The following is a 27355-nucleotide window of genomic DNA, read 5'->3' as shown; positions in this document are numbered from 1 at the left end:
ACACACACACACACACACACACACACACACACACACACACACACACACTTCACTCCCAGATTCAAAACCTGCCAATGGTTCTTTATTTTATTCAGAATACAAACTGAAGTTCTCTAAATGGTCTCCATTTTCACCTCATGTTTTATTGATCTATTCCAGCTAACCCATCAAGCACCCCAGTGGGGTCTTTCCACCTGCCATTCTCTCCATTGCCAAATGCTTTCTTCAGTATCTACATGACTAACTCCCTTCTTTCAAGTCCCTGCTCAAATGTTGCCCTCCCGACTACTCTAATTAAAACTGCCAATCCAATTCCTAATTACCCTTATACTGCTCTATTCTTTACCAAAGCACTTACCATCTCCAAAAGGTAGATACTTTTTACTTATTATGTTTATTTTCTCTATTCCAGTTAAACTATGTACTCTTTAAGTACATGTATATTTTTAAAAATCTGTTTTGCTTATTGATGTGTTCCAAGAGCCTAAAACAGTGCCCAGCACAGGGTAGACTATATAAGTATTTGATGAATAAATAAATTAGAAAATCTAAAAGGTTTTTAATTTTTTTTCTTAGTTTTAACTTTTATATTCTCAATTAATTTCTGGATAGTTGAGGTTTCCAAACTACCGATCTTTGTTAGTTTATCTTTGCTTTTACTTTTTATTTTTATGTGAGGCAGTCTGAAAGTCAGACCGTAAATTTTAAACCTAATATTGATGCACCCTAGACTTAGATCATTAGAGAGCAGATTCGGATCTCTGAATACACCATGGTGTATATGCTATCTTCATCATCTTCATACCCGGGCTAACTAATTGATGCATCCTTGGACTATTTTTAACCCTATGGGTTTGTGAGACACGTAGGGATGAGCCTCAGTGTATCAATTTCCACTGCCAAGAGGCTTGCAGACAAGATCACTTTTACTAAAAATAGTTCATAAGCCAAAATTCTCCCTTCATTACCTTGATGATTCTGAGAGATCTTTTGCTGTCCATTACCATAAGCCAAACTAATATAGGGCTGAAGCCCTTGTGAAAATCAAAGCTAGGTTTTTGGGTAGCCTATGACTGTATATGGTTTACCTATAGTGTTTGAGTCTAATAGGAAGCCCAGGGTCTGACTTCTGACTTATACTTCAGTAAAGAGATCTACCAGGGTCTTGTGTTTGTGTGATTTAATTTTTTGTTTTGTGATATAATCTGATCATTATCACTGCTGTGTAGATAACATATTGTAAGGAATAGAGACTAATTAGAACACTGAAGTAGTACAGACAGGAGATAATGTCAACTCAGAACAATTTGGTAGTCAGATTCTGGAAACATTCTGAAGGTAAAGATAATAGATTCTCCTGATAGATGTGGAGTATGAGAGAAAGACAGGATTCAAGAATAACTCCGAAGTTCTTGGCCTGAGTGTTGGAAGATCTAGACTTCTTGAATTTGAGACTTTTAAAAGACATCCAGCTGGAAATGTCAAGGCAGTTGCAACCCAAGTTAAAAAAGTAAAGTCTGTCCTCAGAGTCTTAATGCTTCAAATGGCATTAAGATTTTGGGTAATCTTTAAATCAAGGAGAACAGGTTGATCAATTGTGTTAAATACTGCTAACAGGTAAAGTACACACTAAGAAGTAACCATGGGATTTAGTAACACAGAAGCCAACGAGAAGAACAGTTTTGGGGGAATGGTGGGACAAAAACCTGAATGAGAAGGCTCAGTAAGTACAGGAAATACTACTGCAAAAGTGAGCAGTGGTATGGTGGAGGGGGAAGAAAGGTTAAAAAAGATATTTTGTTCTTTAAATGGGATAAATAACAACAATGAAGCTGAAATATGTCATAAAACCACATACTTTTGGAAAGAATTCAAATAAAGCCAAAGTAATCTAAAAGCAGGAGACACTGGGCACAGCACTCCTTTTAGACTCTGTCCTTCCCCCAAAAATAGAACACCGAAGAGGGAAGGATGGTCATTTGGATTCTAACAGTCAGGCCCCAGATGAATTACTACTCTGCTCTTTCTTCATTCTTGAACTTCTGTCTAACCAAGTTCCACACAGCACCTATACCTCACTTCTATGACCTTGGACAACTTCCTTAACCTCACTGAGTCTCAGTTTCTCATTTGCATAAAAGAAACCTCAAAGCACTGTGAAGGCTAAAAGAGATAACAAGTATTAAGTGTATTGAGGCATTCAGTAAATGTCAGTTCTCTTCCCTATCTACCCCATTCCTGTCTCTTCTTGCCAAAGACACTGGCTTATCCTTTTATTGTTTCCCAATGGGCTCATGATGGCACTTTGGGTAGGATAATTCTTCCTTGTTTGGAACTGTTACATGTATTAGAGGATGTTTAGCATTTCTGAACTCCTTTTAGCATTCCTTGTGATACCAAAAACTGATCTCCATACACACTTCTAAAACCTCTTAGGAATACTGAATAATGCTTTTCACCCCCAATGATAGATAAAATACACACAAATGAAATAGTTAAATAAGCATAAAAAGACATCAGGTAATTATTTTGAAATAGACCTTAGAATCTCAAGGTTGGATGGGATCTCTTGTCAATTAATTAACTAATCAACTCAATATGCTAACTATTAGATGTTGGAGCCAGATACCTTAGGTTAAAATTCCAGCTCTATACAACTTTGTTTTACAACTTGTTGCAGATTTTAAGAAAGACATCGATCTTAATTTTTAAAGTATCACACATTTCTGGACTTTTTCAAAACAAATGAGTGAAAATAATTTTCTTAATAAAAATACCTAAGGTCAACAGGATCACCAAAATGTAAAAAATTAGTCTATGTTCAAATATACTGATGTCTCCAGGGATTAATGAAGTTTTTCCCTACATTAATACATAATGCCAGTTTTCTGTCCTAACATGGCCAAGTAAAAGAGATGGACATCTAATTGATGCTGAATAAGGCACACAGAAAGTAAATTCTTTGACCATGTTTACTAAGAAGCAGCAACAGAGAAGCCAAAGTATTGTTACCTATGTAATAACATGTTGATTCAAAAATTCTTTTCAGGCGCACCTGGCTGGCTCAGTGGGTAGAACATGCGACTTTTGATCTTGGGGTTGTAAGTTCAAGCACCAAGATGGGTGTAGAGATTACTTAAAAATAAAATCTTAAAAAAAGAAATTCTGTTCACATGACTGTTCAGAAGATAGTATCACAGGCTCTGACCAATTTTGTCATATCTATTCCTAATTGTATTTGTTGAATAGATTCAAGAGTAAGCTGGTAGGATTTTGTTGGTGGGACTAAAACATTAAAGACAAACAGTTCCAACATCATTGTTCATTATAATAGGAAGGTATTTGTCTAGACAAAATAGAATATAAAACAGAACAATGAAGAAGCTAATGAAGGCGCTTTAGTTGCTCACCTATAAAGTGAGAGGATTGGATTCTATGATACCTAAGGCCCATTTCTAGCTCTAATATTTTATGATTATTACATGTGATTGGAAAAGAGTATAAGAAAGTGACAAGAAATAACAGCTAATGGGACTGTATGTTTTTATCATTACATTCCTAATGCGCCCGGTTCTGGTTTACAAAATTAGGGAAGTGGGAAGATCATGTTTTATAATAATCACTGAGGGTGGTTAAAACACCATGTCACTTAGTAAGGGTAACATCTAATTTTCTGGAATATTCACTTGCATAGAAAAACTCATCCCTCTGCTATATTTAATAAAGAAGTGTTAAAACCTAATTCTCTTCGGGGCGCCTGGGTGGCTCAGTCGTTAAGTGTCTGCTTTCGGCTCAGGTCATGATCCCAGGGTCCTGGAATCGAGCCCCGCATCGGGCTCCCTGCTCGGTGGGAAGCCTGCTTCTCCCTCTCCCACTCCCCCTGCTTGTGTTCCTGCTCTCACTGTGTCTCTCTCTGTCAAATAAATAAATAAAATCTTTAAAAAAAAAAAACAACAAAAACCTAATTCTCTTCAATAACTGCAAGCTAATATAAACCAAGCTGAAGAGGCAAATTCTAAACTTATAATATAAGCAGGTACTGTTCACCCAAGATAAATATAAGCCAATTAAGTTAAAGATTCACCCCCAATTATATGCAAGTACAATAATAAATTTTATTTAATTGATTGCATGTACAGATGCCTTCTTCAAGAGCAATCAGATCATGTTATGTATCTGTCATTCCCCAGCTCCAAATTCTCCAATGACTTCCTGCACAAGAATAAAATGCAAACTCCCTAGCATGTCCAGTAGGTTCTACATCTGGCCCCATCTACCTCTCTGACCTCTTTTTCAAATGGTATCCTCCCTCTTGATTATTCTGCTTCAGTCACACTGTCCTTCTTAGTGTTCCCAAAACATTCTGTCTTGTTCTAACCTCATGGCCTTGCACTTTCTCTTCTTTGCCTGGAAGGCACTACCTTCAGAGATTTGCAAACCTTAATCTCTCAGTTCGTTATTCATGTCTCTGTTCAAATATCACCTCACAGAGGCTTTCCCTAAAGATTCCATTCAAAATAGTGTCACCCTGCTCTTTCCTCTTCCATCTCTTACCAGCTTTATTTTTCTTCTTAGCATCTAGACTAATTGGAAAATATGTATCATTTGGTTACATATTTATTGCTTGTTTCCCCTCTAGAATATAAACACTATGAGAATATGGACTACATCTGTACCCCAGAACCTTGAACAGGGCTTGTTCAATATTTAGGACTCAGTACATACTTGTTAAATAAATGAATGAATGAACTAATGCAGGTTTTCAAGATACATGTGCAAAACAAGTGCAAAATAGCAGACTTGGCATATAACCATTTGTATTTTTAAAAGACATACATATTTTTATATGTATGGGCTCTTTTAGGAAAAGAACACAAGAACTGATAGCATCAGTTGCCCCATGGTGGGGAAATATGAAGGTATGGGTGACAGGCAGGCTTACTTTCTACTGTATATCTTTTTGTATCATTTGGATTTTAAACAAGACTAGTTATTTTCCTTTCAAAAACAAAACAAAACAAAAAAGTATTAAAATTTACCGTAAGTACAATCCTTCATTTAATAATGTTGTATTTATAGAATACTTTCTAATGAACACTTAGTATACAAATAGAAATTGCTAAGCAATTTACATACTTCTTATTTAATGCCCAAAACAATCCTATGATATAGGTATTTATAATCATTTCTATTTTACAGAGGGATAACTATAATATAGATTAAGTTAATTGGCTAAAGTCACACTATTGGAAGCACAAGACATGGGATTTGAACTCAGACTAACTGGATGTAAAGCTGAAGTATTTAAATCACTATTCTTTTGCTTGTAAATATATAGTCTCCAGAAATTTTCTCATAGAAGTTAAAAATATATATTTGCCTATTTTTGATAAAAACTTCAGGGCCCAGGAAAGGAGCTCTTGAATGAATATTGAAATAAAACTGAAAGTATGATTCTCTCTGCTTGTGGGATATCAAACAGTTATCTATTCTTAGCAAATACACTATTAATTGAGAACTCTTAAATTAGGTCAATAAGATCATAACTACTACTAATGAACAACAATGATTATCATTTGAGCATGCTCTGTATATCAGACATTATGGTAAACATTTTGAGGCGCCTGGGTGGCTCAGTCGTTAAGCGTCTGCCTTCGGCTTGGATCATGATCCCCGGAGTCCTGGGATCGAGCCCACATCGGGCTCCCTGCTGAGCAGGAAGCCTCTTTCTCCCTCTCCCACTCCCCCTGCTTGTGTTCCTTCTCTCGCTATGTCTCTGTCAAATAAATAAAATCTTTAAAAAAAAACAAAACAAAACCAGTTAACATTCATCATCTCATTCAATCCTTAAATAATCATATAAGGTATATTCTATAATAGTCTCCATTTTACAAAAACAGAAAGTTAGTTTAAGATAATACATTATATATTAATTGAATTAAGATAATTTAAAAAAATAAACTCGTTAAAAAAAAAAAAAAAAAAAGATAAGTAATTTTTCCAAGATGACATAACTAGTAAGTGAGGAGCCAGAATGTAGACTCAGGCCTAAATCCAAAGCCCATGTTCCCTAACAACAATGGTCCACTGGAATAAGAACAGAGTATTTTCAAACAAAGGAACAGAAATGCTGCACGAATTATTTTGAATGTGGAGTCATACAATTCTGAATTATTTCTTAAATTCAAGCTTAAATCTGAATTAGATTCAGGTTCAACAAACACTTTCTAGGAGCAGGAACTATCCTCCATACACTATTTTTTATAGTCTCTATGCAACTTACATCTGTCCTTGGAACTAACTTTAGTGTTAGAGCCAGTGCTTCTACTAGTTAAAAACATCATGTAAGAAAGAAATTTCAAATAGAGTGAAGGGCGGCACTAACATCTGGGCTATTTTTTTCCTCCTACATTTCATAGAGTTGACAGCATAAACGTGATTTTGTTGTGTACCTTAATCGATTCAAGGTGTCAATGCACTTTGACAAGATGCACTTTTAAAGTGAAAATTTTATGTACTTCAAATACTTGTTCAGTAACAGAAGAGATTAATTTATTACTGTTAAAGGCAAGATAATCTTTGTTTACTGAAACCGACAATTCTTACAAGGTAATAGAAACTTAGTAACAAACACTATCTTGCCTTTGGTTCTTATATTCTCTAGCACCAAAGTTCATAAATACTTTCCAAAATCCAAGGCGGAGTGCTGAAGCTGGTGGAATAACAACTACCAACTAAAACCTGTAGAATGCTTAATACATTCTACTTGATAGTTAATAGTTTTTTTTTTTTTTAACCTAAACTATGTATTATACAACAAAATTATTCAATTCCGGTCAAATAACTTCTTTTCATGAACAGAAGTAACTGTAACTGAGTGCCTAATGAGCTCCTAAAAGAGTCTTGCAGAAACTAAGAACAGACAGTAGAAGGACTTATTCTCAAGGTTCAAGAGGACCTTTCATTCGCAAAGCATTTTGCCAAGCAGTATCGCTTCCATACCATTCTTGGCAATCCCGCTAGGCAGTGCTGGCAAGTCTTGTCTTGATGCTACAACTGGAACTCAGAAGAGGTTCCCGACTGACCTTTGCCAGGCTCACAGCAGAACCTTGCAGGACAAAAAGTTTTTAAGTTGGAGAACCAAAACTCCTTATTTGATAGTTAAGCCCAGAGTTACATTTACATCTGTATCTGAAACAAAACACTCTGAATTAGGAGTGCGGAATGAACTTTAGACACTGTAAGGTGCAGGGCAATGAAAGTGCTCTGCCAGTCTGGGAAAGGGGCCAGGATGCCTTTTAAAACTTCCGCCTTCCTCAGAATTTAAGGCAGTAGATTTCTGCCCTTCCTGATGAGCAGTCAAGGGCTCCTGATCAGGCAGAGTTATGCTCTAGCGGGTTCTCGAGTTCCTTCTTCCTTTCACTTTCTCCCCAGGGACCCTAACTACCCTCACCCCCGCACACACACACCCACTACTTAACCCTTCCGCATTTGTCAACAAGCCCATCTACTCCAAAGGCAGCCCCAGGAGCCTTCCGCTTCCACCGAGATGGGTCATCAAAAGGAGCGTCCCGAGACGAGAGGTTTCACCTCGCGTGCCTCTCACTCACCTCACGTCCAGCAAAGATTACCACGACACTTCACTACGACGTCCACCTCTCCACGATTCAAACTCAGCCACAAGATTCAAACCCAAGCCAGCTTTTTCAGCACCTCGTTTCATTGGCTGCCGACTTCGTTACGCCATCACGTCGGACGTTGCCGTGGCGCGCTGCCGCTGGGCGCCAGGAGTCTCAGCCGCGCTTCTCAGTGGAAGCGGCCTTGCTGCGCGTCGCCAGGGCAACGCGCACGGCTGTTTCCGGAGGCGTTGGCCGAGGTGGGCGGGGCTAGACCTCAGCTGCCGGTGGGAGGTAGACACCTGGGATCATCAGGCCACCTCCAGACCCGCGGGCGCATGGCCGGGTCCCGGGGTTCAGGGTGTGAGTGAGACGGGAGAGGGCAGGGGTTGGCTTGTGCCGTCTGCTTGTGGGAGAGGTGGAGCCTGTTGGGTGTGGGTTAATGGGTTCTGAATGTTTATATTCTCCTTTTCTTTATTGAGTAGTGAGGCCTTCAAGGCGCGGGTCCCATGCTCTGGTAGGTGTAGGGACCTGTTCCTTTTAGCCACTTTCACTGGATCGAACTGGGGTCAGTGTTTCAATTAATTGAAAGTCCAGGGCTTTTGGTTTGAGGCCCCAGTCTTCATTTCTCAGGACTCCCAGGCCTACTCCCTTTATTGCTGACTGAAACTATTTGGTGTTTTGTTGTTTTTACATTTCTTTCTAATGATGACTTTACAAAATAAATTCATTTAAATTTATTGTCCTAGTTCATTATTGGATGCAGTGGTTTTGTAAGTCTTAGATTGTAGATATTATTTCAGAATGTATGCTTTAATAAGAAAAAAATACCAGAAAAAATGGGAAATATGTTTGCTAAGCCGTCTTTGTCAGGATATTTTTAATAGTGTGATCTGAATGTCATTGTTATTCTTTATATTAACATTATTGTATCCATTAAGCAATTTCTCATTGTAGACTTTAGGGACATAATAGCATAAGTAAAAATCCCTGCCCTCTTGGAGTTTATATTCTTATATGGAGCTTATCCCCATAATAAATAGGATGGCACAACACATTGCAGAGTTTTACAAGTGAAATAATATATGAAAACCTCCATAATATGGACATTTATTTCCTATTGAAGAAAATCAGAAGCACTGTATTGTATCTGATTCATGTTACATGATTGTTTCTGAACTCTGGATAGAGCATCAATAAAGACACTAATTGCTGGCTATATTACATATATCTTAGCTAATGCAATAGTTATTTGTATGGTGCTGGGTTTGGTAATAAAATTGAGAAGCCTTTTTATTTCAAATATGCATTCACTCTATAGTACTTTACCATTGGTGTCCCAGGCATTTTGTTAACTTTATGTATGTTATTTCATTTAATTCTCAAAACAGTCCATGAGATGTAGGCACCATTTATTTTACTGAAGAAAAAAAACTGAAGTTTTCATAAAATCCCTAAATTATTTATTATTAACTGTACAAACCAGCCAGTTCAGAATTGAGGACTTTGTCTCAGAAATATTTTCTAAATTAAGTGATATTAAGATGCTTTCTTAATCTATTCTGAAAATAGGCATTTTTTAAAAGCCAATTTCTTGTAAAATTGCACTGATTGTTGGTGAATAAGAAGTGTTTTAGATGTCATCTTTTTTGACACCCACATTGTAAGGCTTGCCAACAGGTGTTTCCACACCTAATGTAGGTGCTTATTTTACATTTAACTTTAAATTCTGTCTTACACTTGCCCTTTAGCACGTTCAGATGATGAGGTCCATATTCTTAACTGTATAGTTAAAGCAAAGAAACTTTAATGTTACAATCAATGCCATCACTGTGCCAGCTGGCTTCTGTTTAGTTTGGCGAAAGATTAAGGAGTATGGCAGAAAGTATAAGAGACTGGTGTATTTTGGAACGAAATGAAGGAAAAAGAACCAAAATCTTAAAAACATGTAGTGCTGAAGGAGACAGAAATTCCCACCTTTTGTTAGAAATTGGGAGTATGACTAATGGCTGTGTTACAAAGAACACAGAAATTTAACATAGCTTCATAATAAACCAGAGTGGAGATTAAGGATAAAATGGAAAGTTAGATTTAAACTTGCCTCAGACATTAAAAAACAAAACAAAACACGTAAACGTAAATTTAAACCTGGCAGTAGTAGGTTCTTATTCCTGCCCCTTCCAGGAACACTATTTGAAACCCCCATGCCCGCAGCACCCTTTGTCAGCTGGGTCCTGGAAACAGCGGAACGAAAGGCAGACGGTTTTGTGTTGCTGGGGCGGACGTGGGGCTAATCTGTCCGTCCTTACAAGTTTCCCCCAAGGTTGGGACTTAGACGTGCGGCAGATTCACGTTCTCTGGCACCATAGTGGTCGTCGCTGGCCCGAGTTAGAAGCCAACTGAGAATTCTTCGTGCCTCAGGTGAGGAGAAGGTGGCCGAGACCCGGGAGCTCTTTTGGAGCCCACCCCATGCCTTTGGGGGAACTTCAGGGGTCGCCGGATTCGCCCAGGACAAAGAAAACACGCTCCTGCTCCCGCTTCCTCTCCTCAACACTCATTCATCTGAGCTCAGAAGTTTGTAAACAGTTTTCCCTCTTCCGAGTATAATTCTTAGGCAAAAGGATGCATTCTTCCTTAACTTTAGAACCTCTTTCACTTTCTGTGCACTCGGCTGCCAGCTTCCAGGCTGGGTTTTTGGCCTTAGGAATTAAATTTTCAAACGGTTTTCTCCGGAGGAAAGGCTAAGTGCAATGATGGTAATTGATAGCACCGTTGAGGAAGTAGCTTTCAAAGGTATCACTCACCTTCGTGTTCCCACAATTGAAAGGGTAACCTGGCCAATTCCCTGGATTCAACAGCTTAAACTGAACTTTGCTGGCAAAATTAAATGATTTACCTAGGGAAAGCACAGAGTTGGCTCTAGCGGTCAGGTTTCCCGACTCCCCGCTTCCTTCTTGTGACCGGAGGAAACAAACTACCTTACATCATTTAGGGTGCTTGGTTCGGAGCCAGCTGCAGGAGTGCTCTGGGTTATCTGGTAGGAGACCGGGCTGCCTAAAGGGATGGAACTGCCTAATTTAGAGCTTGCCCCTTTCCATTCTTAAGGAGGTATTCAGGAAACAACCAAAGAGGAAAATTATTGAAGTCCTTTCTCCATGTTGACCCACGTTAGTAGCCAATTAGTGCATAATAAAATCTTTAGGCTTTGTACCTGGAACAAAGTTGAGTAAATACATAGAAATTGAATGCAGAAGAAAAGAGTTAAATGCTAGCAAAAGAAGCATTTTTTCCCCCCTATCTGTTCTACTTGCTTTTTCCTATGTGGTTTTGATTCCTGTATTGGAATTGATTCACATATTTATATCTGGACATACAGCGTAGACTGCTTAAATATTCCACATTCCACTATTTAGGCCTATACATTGCCTGTCCTCTGTTATACTGTATTTCCAAATGGAGTAGGACCAAGTAATAGGATATTGGTTCTTTACAGAAAAAGGATCTAATTCATGAGATAGTACAAATATATAGTCAATGTAATTAAAGTACCATTCAATTACATGGGTGCAATAAATAGAACCAGTGGTCTATGTTTGTAGCATAGAGGCTAAGATAAGATTTTAGGCTCTGGGGATAGAATGTTGGAGTTACAGTTCTAGCCTTATAGCTCTCTAGGTATATGACCTTTTGGCAAATTACTTCTCTGTTTTCCTCATCTGTAAAATAGAAATACTACTACCTACCTTTAAGAGGTGTGGTAAGGATTGAATGAGTTTAGTAGTATTTGGTAAGTGTCCAGTAAATGTTAACTTTTATTTTGAAAAATGTTACAAACACTAGGTTAGTGGGTCGTTGGGTTTACTTTGTATAAGCTTTCTGAAAAACATGAGGCACAATTAATAATTTGGCTAACTTGTCACCAGTGAACATCCAAAATATTATTTAAACACTTACTTCCAGTCTTTTTTTTTTTTTCCTATATTTTTCCTGTGTCACATTTGCACATAATTCTGTGGATTATGTCTTAGGTAAAATTGGCATTTCCTTAAGGTAACATTTTGTTGGTTTATATATTATATTTATATAATATAAATGTATTTCTTTTCTAGTCATTACATGTGATCAACTTTTCAACATTTTTCATTTCTATTGCAAAAGGAAGGGAAGGCATATTTAAGCAGGATATTTATGTTTTTTTTGGTGGGGGAGATATTTATGTTTCTTGAAGCATTTTGAGAATGTGGTTTTTGGTACAGTCAGGCAGGTGAAATTTCCTAAAGTAAGTTTTGATAAAAATATTCTGTAGAATCTAGAGTTTACCCTTCCATCCATTCATTTTTTTTTTTTTCTTCTTCAGAAAACACTTATGAAGCACCTAGTGTGCATCTGCTTTTGTGGATATAAAGATGTGGGTCTTATTCTTAAATAACCAATAATCTATAAGGAAGGAAGAAGAGTGTTAATTTGGTATTTACTGTAGTAGTATTAAAAACGTTGCTTAAAATCTAATATATAAAAAGCATAGTGTTTCCAAAAGGTTTTCTGTTACTATATTTCATAAATACTTTTTCCTCTGCATTTGAAACAGTTACAGATTGCAGAATCAAAAAGAACAAGTGTGAGAAAGTTAAGGAATGTATTATTTATTTACTTGTTTTGGGGGGGGGCCAGGGACACACAAAGCATGCCAAAGTATGCTCAGTTGAGTGTTTATAAAGTTATAATTTAAATTGGAACATGCTTTACTGATAGAGGCCATGGTGAGATAATCTCATCAGGAGAATATTAATAACAAGTCTGCAAGATTTTCACAAACTGATTTTTACCCTCATTTCTTTTTGGATAAACATGCATATCTTTTTCCAGGGACAATTTTTCAAACAAAGTTAAACTGAAGATGAAGCTTTAACATGAGAAAAACAAATAGAAGAGCTTAAAATAAAAGACCACCTGAACCTGAAATAGGATAATATTCGTAATCCCTTTAATCATCCAAATAGCTATTTTTAAATTTAAATTCAATTAATTAACAGATAGTGTATTATTAGTTTCAGAGGTAGAGTTCATTGAATCATCAATTGTATATACATCACAACTGCTCACAAGTGCTCAGTACATCACATTCCCTCCTTAATGCCTATCACCTTGTTACCCCATCCCCCAACCCCCCGCCAGATAACTTTTCTAAATAAATAGTTCTAATGCACTGAATCCATTCTTTAGAGTTAATTAAGGTTAGAAAAGTATATTTCCAAAAAATGATGACTTAATGATCAATTTATACATCCCTGATCATTAAAACGTTAATGGTTTTAGAGCTTATCAGGCCACATTAAAAAGTTATATAAAATTATATATTTTAAAAATCAACAATCATGATATTTTTAATTTTTTTTCTAGATTTGTTGACCTACAGAATGCTTCGATACCCATATTTTTGTAGAATCTCTAAAGAATTTCTTTCATGCTGGTTGGAATCTGGCATATTTAATTTAGGTGTCTGGCCAAAAAAAATACACGATACAGCACAAAGATATAATGAATATGAAGCCCAGGAGCAAACAGATCAAACTGGAACTCAGGAGATACACAGATCTCAAGATAGAGATTTCGAAGCCATGACTAAATTACATATTCCGGTAATGGTGGATGAAGTTGTTCGTTGTTTGGCACCACAAAAAGGCCAGGTAAGTTGATTAGTGTTACTTTTTTTAACACTTTTCAAATCGAGATATTCACTTTTCTTAATATTTACAATTTTAAAGTGTACAATTCAGTGGTTTTTAGTATATTCACAAGGTTTTACAATCATCACTATCTAATTCAGGAGCATTTCATCACTCCAATAGGGAATCCTATATTCCATTAGCATTCACTCTGCATTGACCCCCTTCTCCTTGCCCTTGACAACTATTATTAATCTTTTTTTTTTTTTTTTTTTTGTCTGTATGGAGTTTCCTAATCTGGCCATTTTATATAAATGGCTTCATATTATATGTGCCCTTTTGCATTTGCTTTGTATTATTTAGCATGTTTTCAAGATTCATCCAAGTTGTAGCATCCAAGTTGTAGCATCCAAGTTGTAGATTCATCCGTTGTTGTGTGTACTTCATTTCTTTTTTCCCTGAACTATGGCATTTATGGACATCCTCTTTATGCATTCACCAATTGATGGCACTTGTGTTTCTACTTTTTGGCTGCTGTGAATAATGCTGTTATGAACATTCATATACAAGTTTTTGTGTCACATATGTTTTAACTTCTCTTGGGTATATACCTAGGAGTGGAATTGCTGGGTCATATGGGTGACTATGCTTAACTTTTTGAGGATCTGCCATAGTGTTTTGCAGAGTTGATTAGTTTTGTCAAATAATAGTTTTAAAAGAAAAAGAACATGACATTGGCTGAGTGGTTTGGATATGAAAACTGAGTTCTAGCATAGACTCTTGATAATTTTGGTATCTTTTCAGGAATGACTAGAGACAAAAATGAGGATGTGAATTCCTGTTCCTTGTTTTGTTAGACTTCTTAACTACCTTGCTATTTGATTCAGAGTTCTTCAGAGAAACAGAACCAACAGGATATGTGTGTGTGTGTGTGTGTGTGTTTATGTGTGTATACATATGTATGTACACACATACACACATATGGGGAGGAGCAGAGATTGAATGATTGATTTCAAGGAATTGAATCTCAAAGAGGGTTGGTAAGTCCAAAATGTGCACAGTAGGCTGGCAGGCTAAAGACCCAGGTAAGAATTGCAGTTTGAGGCCAAAAGCAATCTGCTGGCAGAATTCCTTCTTGTTCCAAGGAGGTCAGTCTTTGTTCTATTAAGGCTTTTCACTAATTGGATGGGGCCCACCCACTTTATGGAGGGTAATCTGCTTTACTTAGTATAGTAATTTAAATTTTAATCTCATCTAAAAAAAACAACAAAAAAAAAAAACGAGAAAAACCTTCACAGAAACATCTACAATAATGTTTGACGAAATATCTGGGCACTGTGGCCCAGCAAAGTTGACATATCCAATTAACCATCATACTTGCCTTATTTAGTGTTGCTGGCAGGATTATATAAAGTTTTAGATACAAAATTGCTTTAAACTCTATAAAGAGATTAAAAAAAATGTTAGGTGATATAATATCCAAAAAGACAAAGCTGGAAACTTTCTGGAAATTAAGCACATTTACAAAAGGAAAAAAAAAAAATCTTTATCATAGTAAATTTTCATCAAATGTGTTTTTATAACTTAATGCTGATACTTAGTGTACTGACTTCAGAAATATGGTTTCTTATTTTAGAAGTACTATTATTACCTAAATCGGTTATTTCCATTCTAAAAGTCACACCTTTCTTCTTTTCCAGGATATAGTGGCTTAGTGGCTAAGAGCAAAGATTTTATAATTGGACTGCCTAGGTTTGAATCAGTCATCTAACACACATTTGTGTGCATACACACAGACATACACAGCCTTTAATTTTTTTTTTTTTGAGACTTCTTTAAGTTGGATCAGACAGTTTTTATGAACTAAGTTCTAAGCTATATGCATAAAGTATGCTGGAATGGCTGGATGTTGCTCATATGAAAGCCATCAGTGATATGACTTAGGTGGCTTGATCACAAAAATATTTGTTTACCTTATCCGTAGGCAGTGTATATATATATATATATGTATAACAAGGTAAGCCCAGTATTCTTAAATTAGATTATGTGTATAAAATATCTAGCTCAGTGCTGTCATGTAGTAGGGACTCTAAAATATACACGAAAATGTAAATAAAATACTAAATTGGATAAAACTTCTTGTTAAATACAACTTAATCAAAATGAAATTCTCTTCATTTTCTGTAAAGATTCATAATGCATGGTTAACAATTAACACCCATACCTAAATGTGAGCCTAAAAAAAAAAAGTACATATAAATATATATATATGATGTAATTGAGATATATATGAGAGGGAAGGGACAATTAGTAAAAAAGTGGAACAATTTGAATTCAGTGGCTTGAATTTGACCTCTGGAACCAGAAACTAAAGCTCATTGTATAAATTTTTTGAACCCTAATAGCAAAAACTAAATATTTATCTTACATTAAACTTAGAGTAGAAAAAGAGCCAAACAAAAACAAACCAAGCCCTACAAAATCTCCTAAAAATCAGTATTGGATCTGCCTTTGTTCTAAAACCAGGTGGAATAAAATTAGACGATTCTACAACTTGACCTATCCTGACGTTTCATTTTGTTCAAGGTTCTGACAAATATAATGTTGGTTTATTTTGACATTTCCATTGTTCTGATTTGAGTTGGGTTTTCTAGTAACTTTTTATAGAAAGTTTAATTTTATAAATGTTATTTCTGAAAACTTTCATGTGAGGTACATTTAGAGACAATGTTATTTCTTACCTTTTCTGCTGTCTGGCAGACAGCTTTATTCACTATTCCCTTAATCTTCAAGTAATAAAAACTGGTGACAGTACTTGGACAGGAAAGGTCTTGATTTCTTCCAGAATCCATTATTTGCTTCTTTTCTTCCTGAGCCTTTTCCCCAAAATTATTTTCCTTTGCAAACTATGAGTCATACACTCACTTGTATCAATCATCCACTTGATTACTGTTTTTCATATCACCTTCAATGGTGAATTTACAAATGAAACTTTTGATCATAACAAGAATTTTAAAAAATATCTAAATGTAGTTTTCGGTGAGGCCTTGGTCATTTAATGGTTATTTCTATTCTTTTTTTTTTTAATCATTTAAAAGTTGCTTATCAAAAGAAAATAATTTTGGGAATTTCTTCTACATCATAACCAATTTAGTGGATATTAATTTAGTTTTGCAAATACATGTTTTACAAAACATGATTTTTACATGTTGTTACAAAACAAATACATGTTTTACAAAACAAATACAGTTTTACAAATTTGGATTAAAAGGAAATAAAAATTTTTCTTATCTTCCTCTTCCTTGGGAGGTACAGAAGGAATTGAATAAATTATAACTCTTTCTCCTAGCCCAGTTTTCATTATTTCATAATCTGGTGAATAACTTTTTATAAGAATATTACTTATTCTAAAAAAATTTTTTCTCCCTGGAGATGTTTTAGTGTAGGCCACCTTGGTCAATGTTTCATTCATAATTTCTTGAAAACCAGAGAAAAAGCATGACCTGCCTAGTTGAAGATGGTAGCAGTTTGGAGGGTATAGGAGACTTGGTATTCTTTGCCTAAATACTAGTGCCAGTTTAGTTCGGTACCTTGGGGTTTCTGTAAGCGTGATAGGTTATAAGGGAGATGATGGGCATTCAAGGACTAGTACCGGGAGCGTGTAATTTTGGGCAAGTAACTTATGACTGTGCTTCAGATTCTTCATCTGTAAAGTGAGGAAATGTGACCTAATTCATGGTCACTGTGAGGATTAGATGAGTTCACATACATAAATTGCTCAGAATGATATCTTCCAAGTAGTATGAACTCAGTATTAACATTAGCTGTTGTTACTATTACAGGGATAGGAAGGGTTGGAGCTGGTCACTAGATAAAATAAAATTCAGGAGAAAAATGCCGAGAGACAGCAAAGGTGGAAATAAAACTTCAGGAAAGGTGAAACCAGCATGTCTGGAACTGAAAAAGTGCTGTTTCCTTTGTACTTTGGAACTCTCCTCATCATGATCCTTCAGGTCTTGACTCAAATTTCACTTTCTCAGGGAAGTTTTTTCTGAGCCTCCAAAGGGGGCAGGTCTCCCTGTTACACTTTCATGGAGTCATATACTTTTCTTTCACAGCATTAATAATAATTTATAATTATAACTTTTTATGAGATTATTTGTTCAGTGGACTGTCCTCCATGAAGTCATGGACATGTTTTTCTTGTTTTCCATATCTCCAGTGTCTTGTACAAGGCCTATAGCATGGTGGGTTTGTAATGATTTTTAAGTGAATGAATAAAAGTCAAAGTTAACTGGAGGACAGATGTGAGGCACAAATAAAAGGAATGTCCCTTGGGTACTGAGGTCACTTCTCGGGCTCAAGACTTTTATGTGATTCCAACCTCAGTGTGGCAGGCCTGGTCTGATGAAGTAGTTGGAGAAACCTGGTGAGAAACAGATAGGAGGACTGAGAAAATGAGCTGGTATCTAAACTGATGCAAAATGAATTATGATAAATATCAGACTAAGGTTGTAAGGTTGATTTTATGCATATTCAAAATAATTATCTTCTCTATTTTGATATTCTAACATTTAATATTAATTTCATAATTACTAGATTTGCTGAAGTTGTCATGGTACCAGATATAATTTTCTTTATAAAAAAATTAATTATGCTCTGCATGATGGATTTTTCTTAAGATCAGTAGCAATATTTTACTTGAAAATCTTTATAATCTTTAACGTAGAGTAAACATCAAAGAGAAAATCCTGAAACTGTATGTTTTGTCTCTTTATTTATTTATAAAAGATCTTTATTTATTTGACAGAGAGAGAGAGCGAGAGAGGGACCACAAGCAGGGGGAGTGGAAGAGGGAGAAGCAGGCTTCCCGCCGAGCAGGGAGCCCGACGTGGGGCTCAATCCCAGGACCCTGGGACCACGACCTGAGCCAAAGGCAGACGCTTAGCTTAAGGACTGAGCCACCCAGGTGCCCCAGTTTTGTCTCTTTAAATATTGAAGGCTGATTGGCCACAGAGAGGAAGAGTTTAATTTATTTCATTTGACCTCAAATTATTGAAAAAATTAGGAACTTTTCTAAGAGACAGGATCAATGCCATAGTTCTTGCAGGGAGATGCATTTTTTTTTTTAAGGAAGAACTATTAAAATTTCAGATGGAATGGACTGTCAAGATACAGTATTTTCTCTCCCTTATTTTTTTTAAATATAGGTTTCTTTGAACTAAACTTTTATTTTACATTGCATTTTACCATTGTTTATTTGAAAAAAAAAAGTTTCTGTCTTAAAAATATTATGTAGGTACTATAAGTGACCTTTGTATCAAAATACCTTCTGCAGTTTAATATTCCAGTGTTACACTGGTAAATATTTAATACCTGGTCTGAGAGTCAGGGTGGGGTATAGATTTAAAAAACAAAAACCTTGATTGATTTTCTTTTGCAGATTTTCATGATATACATGTTCCTATTATGGCCCATTTCAAGCTACCAACCTAATGTCACTGAATGTAGTGTTAGGGAGAAATATGAATAATTGGTGCTCTCCAGCTGGTGTGAACAATGCCAGATACTACTCTCATGATGCCATTAGATATCTGTGAATTATATAATGGCACAAAATTTTGCCTTAGAATTCTGAAAATCGGTATAGTCTGTAGAGTTTTCCCTTAGCTCATTTGATGTTACCTCATTAAGACCTGTGTTTTATGTTTCTCTGCTCTAGAAAGTACCATGGTGTAGCCATAGGATACCGTTTTTCATAAATTTTTTAACAGCAGAATTCTTTTTTCTCTCTCTAATGATCCATCCCAAATATAAAACAGATAAAAACAGCATTGCATAATATAAATTTGTTTATATAATTTACTTTTTACAAAGTCAGTTATGGAACAGAGGCATTTTGTTGAGTGCAAAACTTTGAAATCAACATCAGTGTCTTTTTTTTTTTTTTTTGCATAATTTGGATTCACACAGGTAAATTATAAAATGGAATAGTCTTTTTTTTTAAAACAGTCTTCCTGAAGTCTCAGCTTAATTTTTAATTGAATTGAGGTAGTAAGAGAATTTTAATTAGATTATAAAAGACATTATATATTAATAAATATATTAATTAAAGGTTTAATACAGCAATAAGACATAGCGATTATAAATATTTATGCATCTAGTGTCAGGCCATCAAAATATAGAAGCAACACCTGACAGAATTGAAAAGAAACATTGCATCATAATAATAGCTAAAGATTTTAATACCACACTCACGGTAGTCTCTAGAATAATCAGAAAAATATTAGTAAGGAAATAAAGGCCTTAAACAACACAGTAAACCAACTAAATCTAACATATATGCAGAACACTCTTCTTAACAGTAGCATACACATCTGTCTCAAGTGCATGTGGGACATTTTTTAAGATAGACCATATGGTAGCTGGAAAATTCATGAATTTGTGCAAAATGAAATACTCCTAAACAACCAATGGATCAAAGAAGAAGTCACAAGGGAAATTAGGAAATACTTAGGAATGAAAAAAATACAACATACTAAAACTTATGGGACAGCAAAATCTGTGCAACGGGAGAAATTTATAGCTATAATTGCTTACATTAAAAATCAAGAGAGATGTCAAATCTTTCATAATGTATATAAATGCATTTTGTAATGTATATAAATGTTGAATTACTGTGTTGTCACCCAAAAGTAATATAATGTATGTCAACTATACAAATCAACAACTTAAATTTATAATGTAAGAAACTAGAAAAAGGAGGACAAACTAAACCCAAAGGTAGCAGAGGGAAAGAAATTAAAGATTAGAGCAGAGATAAATGATATAGGGAACAGAAAAACAATAGAGAAAATTAATGAAGCCAAATTGAAGAGATCAATAAAATTGACAGTCATAGCTAGATAGACTAATAAAAAGGAGAGATGGCCTAAATTATAAGATTGAAAATGGGGACATGACTACCAATTCTGTAGAAATAGGATTATATAAGAGTACTATGAACAGTATGTCAACAATTTGGATATCCTAGATGAACTAGACAAATTCCTAGAAACACAAAACCTACCAAGACTAAATCATGAAGAAATAAAAAATCTGAATAGACCTGTAACTAGTAAGGAGATTAAATCAGTAATAAAAAAATCTACTGACAAGAAAAACCCTTGACCTGATGCCTTCACTGGTGAATTCTACCAAACATTTAAAGAATAATTATTTTCAATTCTCAGACTTACCCTAAAAAAATTGAAGAGGGAGGAATGCTTCCTAACTCATTTTATGAGGCCAGAATTACCTTGATACCAAGGGCACTACAAGAAAACTATAGGCCAATATTCCTTATAAACATTGACACAAAAATCCTCAAAATACTAGCAAACAGAATTCAGTAGCATATTAAAAGGCCTATGTATGATGACCAGGTGGGATTTATTCCAGGAATGCAAGGATGGTTCAACATATAAAAATTAATCAATTTAAGGGCGCCTGGGTGGCTCAGTTGGTTAAGCGACTGCCTTCGGCTCAGGTCATGATCCTGGAGTCCCTGGATCGAGTCCCGCATCGGGCTCCCTGCTCGGCAGGGAGTCTGCTTTTCCCTCTGACCCTCCCCCCTCTCATGTGCTCTCTCTCATTCTCTCTCTCTCAAATAAATAAATAAAACCTTTAAAAAAATTAATCAATTTAATCTGTAATATCAGCATCTGTAGTATCAGAATGAAAAGAAAAAAATACATGATCATTTCAATGGATGCAGAAAAAGCATTTGACAAAATTCAGCATCCTTTCATGATAAAACACTCAACAAACTAGGAATAGAAGGAAACTATCTCAATAAGTCTTTTATGAAAAACTCACAGTGAACATCATACTCAATGACGAAAGACTGAAAGTGTTTCCTCTAAGATCAGGAAGAAGGCAAGGAAGTCTGCTTTCACGACTTCTATTCAACATAGTATTGGAAGTTCTAGCTAGAGCAATTAGTCAAGAAAAAGAAAGAAATGTCATCCAAATTAGAAAGAGGAAGTAAAATTCTCTGTTTGCAGATGATGTGATCTTATGTGTAGAAAACCCTATGGATTTCACAAAAAAAACAAACAAACCGAAAACCCCTGCAAAACCCAACCTGTTAGAACAAATAAATGAATTCATTAAAGTAGCGGGATATAAAGTTGACACTCAGAAGTCACCATACACATGGGGCGCCTGGGTGGCTCAGTCGTTAAGCGCCTGCCTTCGGCTCAGGTCATGATCCCAGGGTCCTGGGATCGAGCCCCGCATCGGGCTCCCTGCTCGGCGGAGAGCCTGCTTCTCCCTCTCCCACTCCCCCTGCTTGTGTTCCCTCTCTCGCTGTCTCTCTCTCTGTCAAATAAATAAAATCTTTAAAAAAAAAAAAAAAGTCACCATACACGAACAATCAACCATCTGAAAAAAGGAAGTTACAAAAAGCAGTTACAATCACAGTAGCATTGAAAAGAATAAAATGCTTAGGAAATTAACTTCACCAAGAAAGTGAAAGACTTGTACAGTGAAAACTGTAGAACATCGCTGAAAGAAATTTAAAGAAGACATAAAAAAATGAAACAAATGCTGTATTCATGGATTAGAACACTTAATATTGTTAATGTCAGTAGTACTCAAAGCAATCTACAAATTCAGTGCATTCCATATCAAAATCACAATGATGTTTTTAAAGAAATAGAAAAATCCACCCTAAATTTTATGTGGAATCTCAAGGGACCCTGAAGGGTCAAAATAATTTTTAAAGACAAATTACTACAAAGCTATAGTAATCAAAACTGGTAGTAGCATAAAGTCAGACATATAAACAAATGGAATAGAGCATAGAGCCCAGAAATAAACCTCTACATATCTGGTCAAATGATTTTTGACAAGGATACCAAGACCATTCAATAGGGAAAGGACAGTCTTTTCAACAAATGGCATGGGGAAAACTGGATATCCACATGCAAAAGAATGAAGTAAGACCCTTACCTACCACCATATACAGAAATTAACTCAAAATGGACCAAAGACCTAAATATAACACCTAAAACTATAAAACTCTTAGAAGAAAAAATAGGGCAGGGACGCCTGGGTGGCTCAGTTGGTTAAGCGACTGCCTTTGGCTCAGGTCATGATACTGGAGTCCTGGGATTGAGTCCCGCACCGGGCTCCCTGCTGAGCAGGGAGTCTGCTTCTCCCTCTGACCCTCCCCTCTCATGTGCGTGCTCTCTCTCACTCATTCTCTCTCTCTCAAATAAATAAAATCTTAAAAAAAAAAAAAAAGAAAACATAGGGCAAAAGCTTTATTTATGACATTGGATTTGGCAGTGATTTCGTGGATATAACACCAAAGGCGCAGTTAGCAAAAGAAAAAAGACAAATTGTACTTTATGAAAATTAAAAAAATAAATTGTGCATTAAAAGACACTATCCAGGGGCGCCTGGGTGGCTCAGTCGGTTAAGCGTTTGCCTTCAGCTCAGGTCATGATCCCAGGGTCCTGGGCTAGAGCCCCACATGGGGCTCCCTGCTCAGCGGGGAGTCTGCTTCTTCCTCTGCCTCTGCCCCTCCCCCTGCTTGTGCTCTCTCTCTCTCTCTCCCTCTCTCAAATAAATAAAATTAAAAAAAAAAAAAAGACACTATCCACAGAGTAAAAAGGCAACTCACAGAATGGGAGAAAATATCCGCAAATCTGAGGGTTTAATATCCAGAATATATAGAAAATTTCTAAAACAGTAACAAAAAACAACCCAATTCAAAATGGACTTGAATAGACATTTCTCTAAAGAAGATATATGAATGAAAAGATGCTTGATATTACTAATCATTATGGTAATGCAACTCAAAACCACAATGTGGTACAACTTCATACCCATTAGGATGGCGACTATCAAAAAACCCAGAAAACAAGTGTTGGTAAGAACGTAGAGAAATTGGAATCTTGTGTGCTGTTGGTGGGAATGGAAAATGGTAGAGCTGCTGTGGAAAGCAAGGTGGTGGTTTCTCAAAAAATTAAAAGTAGACTTAACATAGGATTCAGCAACTCCATTTGTGAATATATACTTAAGAGAATTAAAAGAAGGGTCTCTAAGCAGTATTTGTACACAAGTTTATAGCAACATTATTCACAATAGCTAAACGTGGAATGTTCATTGGATGATAGATAAGCAAAATGTGGCATATATATACAAGGGAGTATTGTTCAGCCTTAAAAAGGGAGAAAATTCTCTTGTCTGCCTCAGCATGGATGAGTCTTGAAGACATTTTGCTAAGTGAAATAAACCAGTCATAAAAAGACATGTATGATTCTGTTTACATGAGGTATTTAGTGTAGTCAGAATTATAGAGACTAAAAGTAGAATGGTGGTGACCAAGGGCTGGGAGGAGCAGGGAGACAGGGAATTATTGTTCATTTGGTATAGTTTCAGTTTAACAAGATGAAATAAGTTATGTAGATGGATATGGTGATGGTTGCACAACATTATGAATGTATTTAATTCCTACCATTGAAATGTATACTGAAAAGTGGTTAAAATGGTAAGTTTTTTTCTTATGTGTATTTTAGTACAATTTTAAAGCAAGTTATCTTCCTGAAGAAAACACAATTACATTACTTGATGGTTTCTATGAATAGATGATTGTTTTGTAATTATATGAAGCATTCAAGTAAAATGAATATTGTTGCTTTTTATTTTTCGTTTGCAGATTTTATACTTGCAGAGTTTTTTTCTATGTATACTTCTAAAGTATGTCTTTATTATATATTTAAAAATCCCATTAGTATTGGATTTCATTAGCTTTGTGTTTATTATATGTAATATTTTATTACATTTATTTTGTTATATTTCACTTGGGCTATTAAGCATTTATAGATTGCTACATTACCTGGTGATGTGATGAACATTTTACATACTGTTGTTAAAGTATTTAAAATCTTACAGGGAGTTAACCGTATTAAATGCAAAATAGACAAATATTGATTTTTTATCTTTGATCATATATTTAAAATTTTTATCAAATACTTTTAATAAAATTTACAGTTTATGAAAATGCAATGTGTATTAGTAAATCCCATCTTACTCAGAGTGTCAAATTTAGAAATTCCTCTTAGAGTTTTGGGGTGGAGCATATGGGAATATGAAACCCACTGGTAAATTTAACATATTTTCTTTAATGGGAATGTATATAGTAAATGTTATTTATAAAATGTTTGTTCGTATCTTGTTATAAAAAATGTGGAGAATTGATGCAGAAAGGAGTTTTCTGGTTGCTTTTTAAAATTTTGCTATGTGTATATAAACAACGTTTTTCTAGCTAAGTGAACTACTCGGTCATACCTAAAATGTTAGTTTCTTTAACAATTAAAGTTTTTAATAAAAATGTGTCACTTAAAACTAAAAGGAAAATAACTTGTTTATGCTTATTTTTCATAATTATATGATAGTATTTAAAATATTTATTTTACATATACATATTTTTATAACCATGTATGTAAATAAATATGTATAATTATATTAATTTTCATAATGAAATCTTTAATAAATAGTGTATTTCTTGAATGTATATTTACCTTTTCCAGTAAGTTGAACTTCCGTGAGAATATTCTTGCTTTTCTATCAGTGAATTAATGCATTTTTATCACTGAATATAATTTTCTTCATTAGAGTTTAGAAGCAAATTATAAATAGAGGGCATAGGATAAATAAGGCCAATAACTTATTGATTCTTTTGCTTAGCCAGTGTCTTTAAATTATCTTCTTATAATTTGGTCTTTTTTGTAGTCCAGAAGCTGAATCTTTATTACATTGTTACCACTAAAATATAGTTAAGATTTTTAAATTTTAAGTTCAACTTAAAAGGTAATCAGAAACTACAGTTTTAAAAATTGCTGGTCCAGGGGCGCCTGGGTGGCTGTCTGTTAAGCGTCTACCTTAGGCTCAGGTCATGATCCCAGGATCCTGGGATGGAGCCCTGAGTTGAATCCTGCTCTCTGCTCAGCGGAAGTCTGCTTCTCCCCCTCCCTCTCCCTCTGCCTCTCCCCCTGCTTGTGCTCTCTCTCTCTCTCTGTGTCAAATAAATAAAATCTTAAAAAAATAAATAAAAATCACTGGTCCAAATAAAACCCCCAAATACATGTGTTTCTGTGGTTATGAAAAATGATGTTCCTCTATATCTAAAAGTCAGATATATGTACTGATTTTTGAAACTTATTTAAGAACCATTCTTCTAGTTCAGTAAATTAGAGACCCAGGAAGAAAAGAGGTCCATTCTAGAAGGGAAGCTCGAAGAAAACGGAGGAGAAACAAGTGATGTTTTTTGGTTCACAAGGCATATTCTCATGAGTCATCCAGGGTACTGGTTACTTTCTATTTAGGTCAGTCAGCACTAGTCCTTAATCAATAGTCTAATCATAGTTATTGCAAGAGGTTAGGTCCAGTGGTTCTTTTCTTTCTTGTTGTTTTTCTAAGTCCTGTATTATTTTTGTTAAGAGTGGTAGGAAGTATACCCTGACATTGTAAGTTCTCATAACATTTTATTTACTTTTCTTCCACTACTTTCTTCTCATATAACAAACTACTGAGCTGTAAGTAGCATACTTAAAATGTTATTTTATAATAAACCAAGTTTCAAAGCTTTATGATGACTCATCTTTTTGTAATGTTCTGTGAACCTTCTCCTCCCTCCTTTTTGGGGTGCTAGTTTTTGTTTCCCTTGAGTGAAACAATTACCATTTACTAGGAGGTCATGTGCATTTAAAGGTTTTATTTACTTTGATGAATGTTGTTTTAGAAAGTGTATTTTTCATAGTTATTTGTTTTTCTTGTTCTGTGTAAACTTTTTACTTGTTTGTTTGGGTCTTCAATATATGAGATGTTGTTATGTCCCATTTCATGCTAATTTAAGCATATATTTTGTCCTTGTCATATTTATTTGCTCTGAGTGATATACAGTATTTTTCTGTGTTTATCATTAAATTTCCAGATAAAACCTAACTTTTTCTTTGGTGTATATATATATTTTTCTTTCTGGAAAGCAAAAGAAGTTAACTCTGGATATTGAATATATTCATAAAGATGGAGGGTTTTCCACATGAGGCCAGTGTTTGCTGGGGAGAGTATTATTAATAATAATGACAGATTGTATAAGATTTTACTGTTGGCACAGCACTTTCATATGTTATTGTCTGTGCTCTTCATTAGTTCTGATGTCAGTGGCCTTTTGTGCAAAGCATCATGTTAAATGTAGAAAGTAGGAAAGGAAATATTTCCAGTGCTTCTGTTCTACTGGAACCATGTAGTAATAAATGATATTGGTTGGATTTGGATGCTTCTAGCTAATAATCAGATTATGCAGTGTGTTTTTTTCCTCCACCGTTAGTATTAGTTCTTTGGTATCTAGTGGTTAGCCTATAAGATCTTCAGGACATGTATTAGATCCCTTAATTGATGAGGTCAGCCAATTTGGCCTAATATCCCTAGAGAATAGATCATTAGTCTCCTGAGCACACTATGGACTATGTTAGTACCAGTCATTCAGAGCATATTATGCTGCTTTTGCCATCACAACACTCTGCAGAAGAATCCTGACCCATCTCATTGGTCAGTTCTCTGGGTTTTTCGGAGCTTGTTCCAAGATTGATCTTTCATTCTGGCAAGGAATGCGATGGGAGATATATTGCTCTAAGAAAGGTATAGGATAAATTGACTAGAGCTTATTAAGTGACTGAGGCTTAGAAATGAAGGTAGAGGGAAAAGGTTAGGGTCAAGGGAAGGAAACTGTTAAAGGATGATTTGAAGGAACAGTGTTAATACTAAAAAGGGAAACAAACTTCATGAACCTGTCTTTATGTTTTCACTTCTTTCTCCGGCACCTTACTACCATATGCTTCTTTATGTTTTGATTTTATTCTTCCTTTGTAGCAGAAATCATGAAAGAATTAAATTCAGTCTCCCCACACTTTTTTTTTTTAAGATTTTATTTATTTATTTGAGAGAGAGAGATAGAGAGCACGAGCGGGGGGTGGGCAGAGGAAGAGGGAGAAGCAGGCTCCCCACTGAGCAGGGAGCCTG

At 35.4% G+C, this 27355-nt stretch overlaps 1 protein-coding gene across 2 annotated transcripts in view; it reads left to right on the top strand.

Moving 5' to 3' along the window:
• The first annotated feature begins 13033 nt into the window (after positions 1-13033).
• METTL15 (methyltransferase like 15) overlaps positions 13034-27355 on the top strand; it is a 186186-nt gene continuing 171864 nt past the window's right edge. For both annotated transcript variants that reach the window (XM_021685883.1, XM_021685884.1), the window contains exon 1: positions 13034-13303. In XM_021685883.1, coding sequence (XP_021541558.1) covers positions 13034-13303 — 270 coding nt within the window. The remainder of the gene's footprint in view (positions 13304-27355) is intronic.

The sequence above is a fragment of the Neomonachus schauinslandi genome, chromosome 11, assembly GCF_002201575.2.
Source record: "Neomonachus schauinslandi chromosome 11, ASM220157v2, whole genome shotgun sequence".
NCBI lineage: Eukaryota > Metazoa > Chordata > Mammalia > Carnivora > Phocidae > Neomonachus > Neomonachus schauinslandi.
Note: the sequence above shows the minus strand (reverse complement) of the source record. Positions and strands in the feature narration are given on the sequence as shown.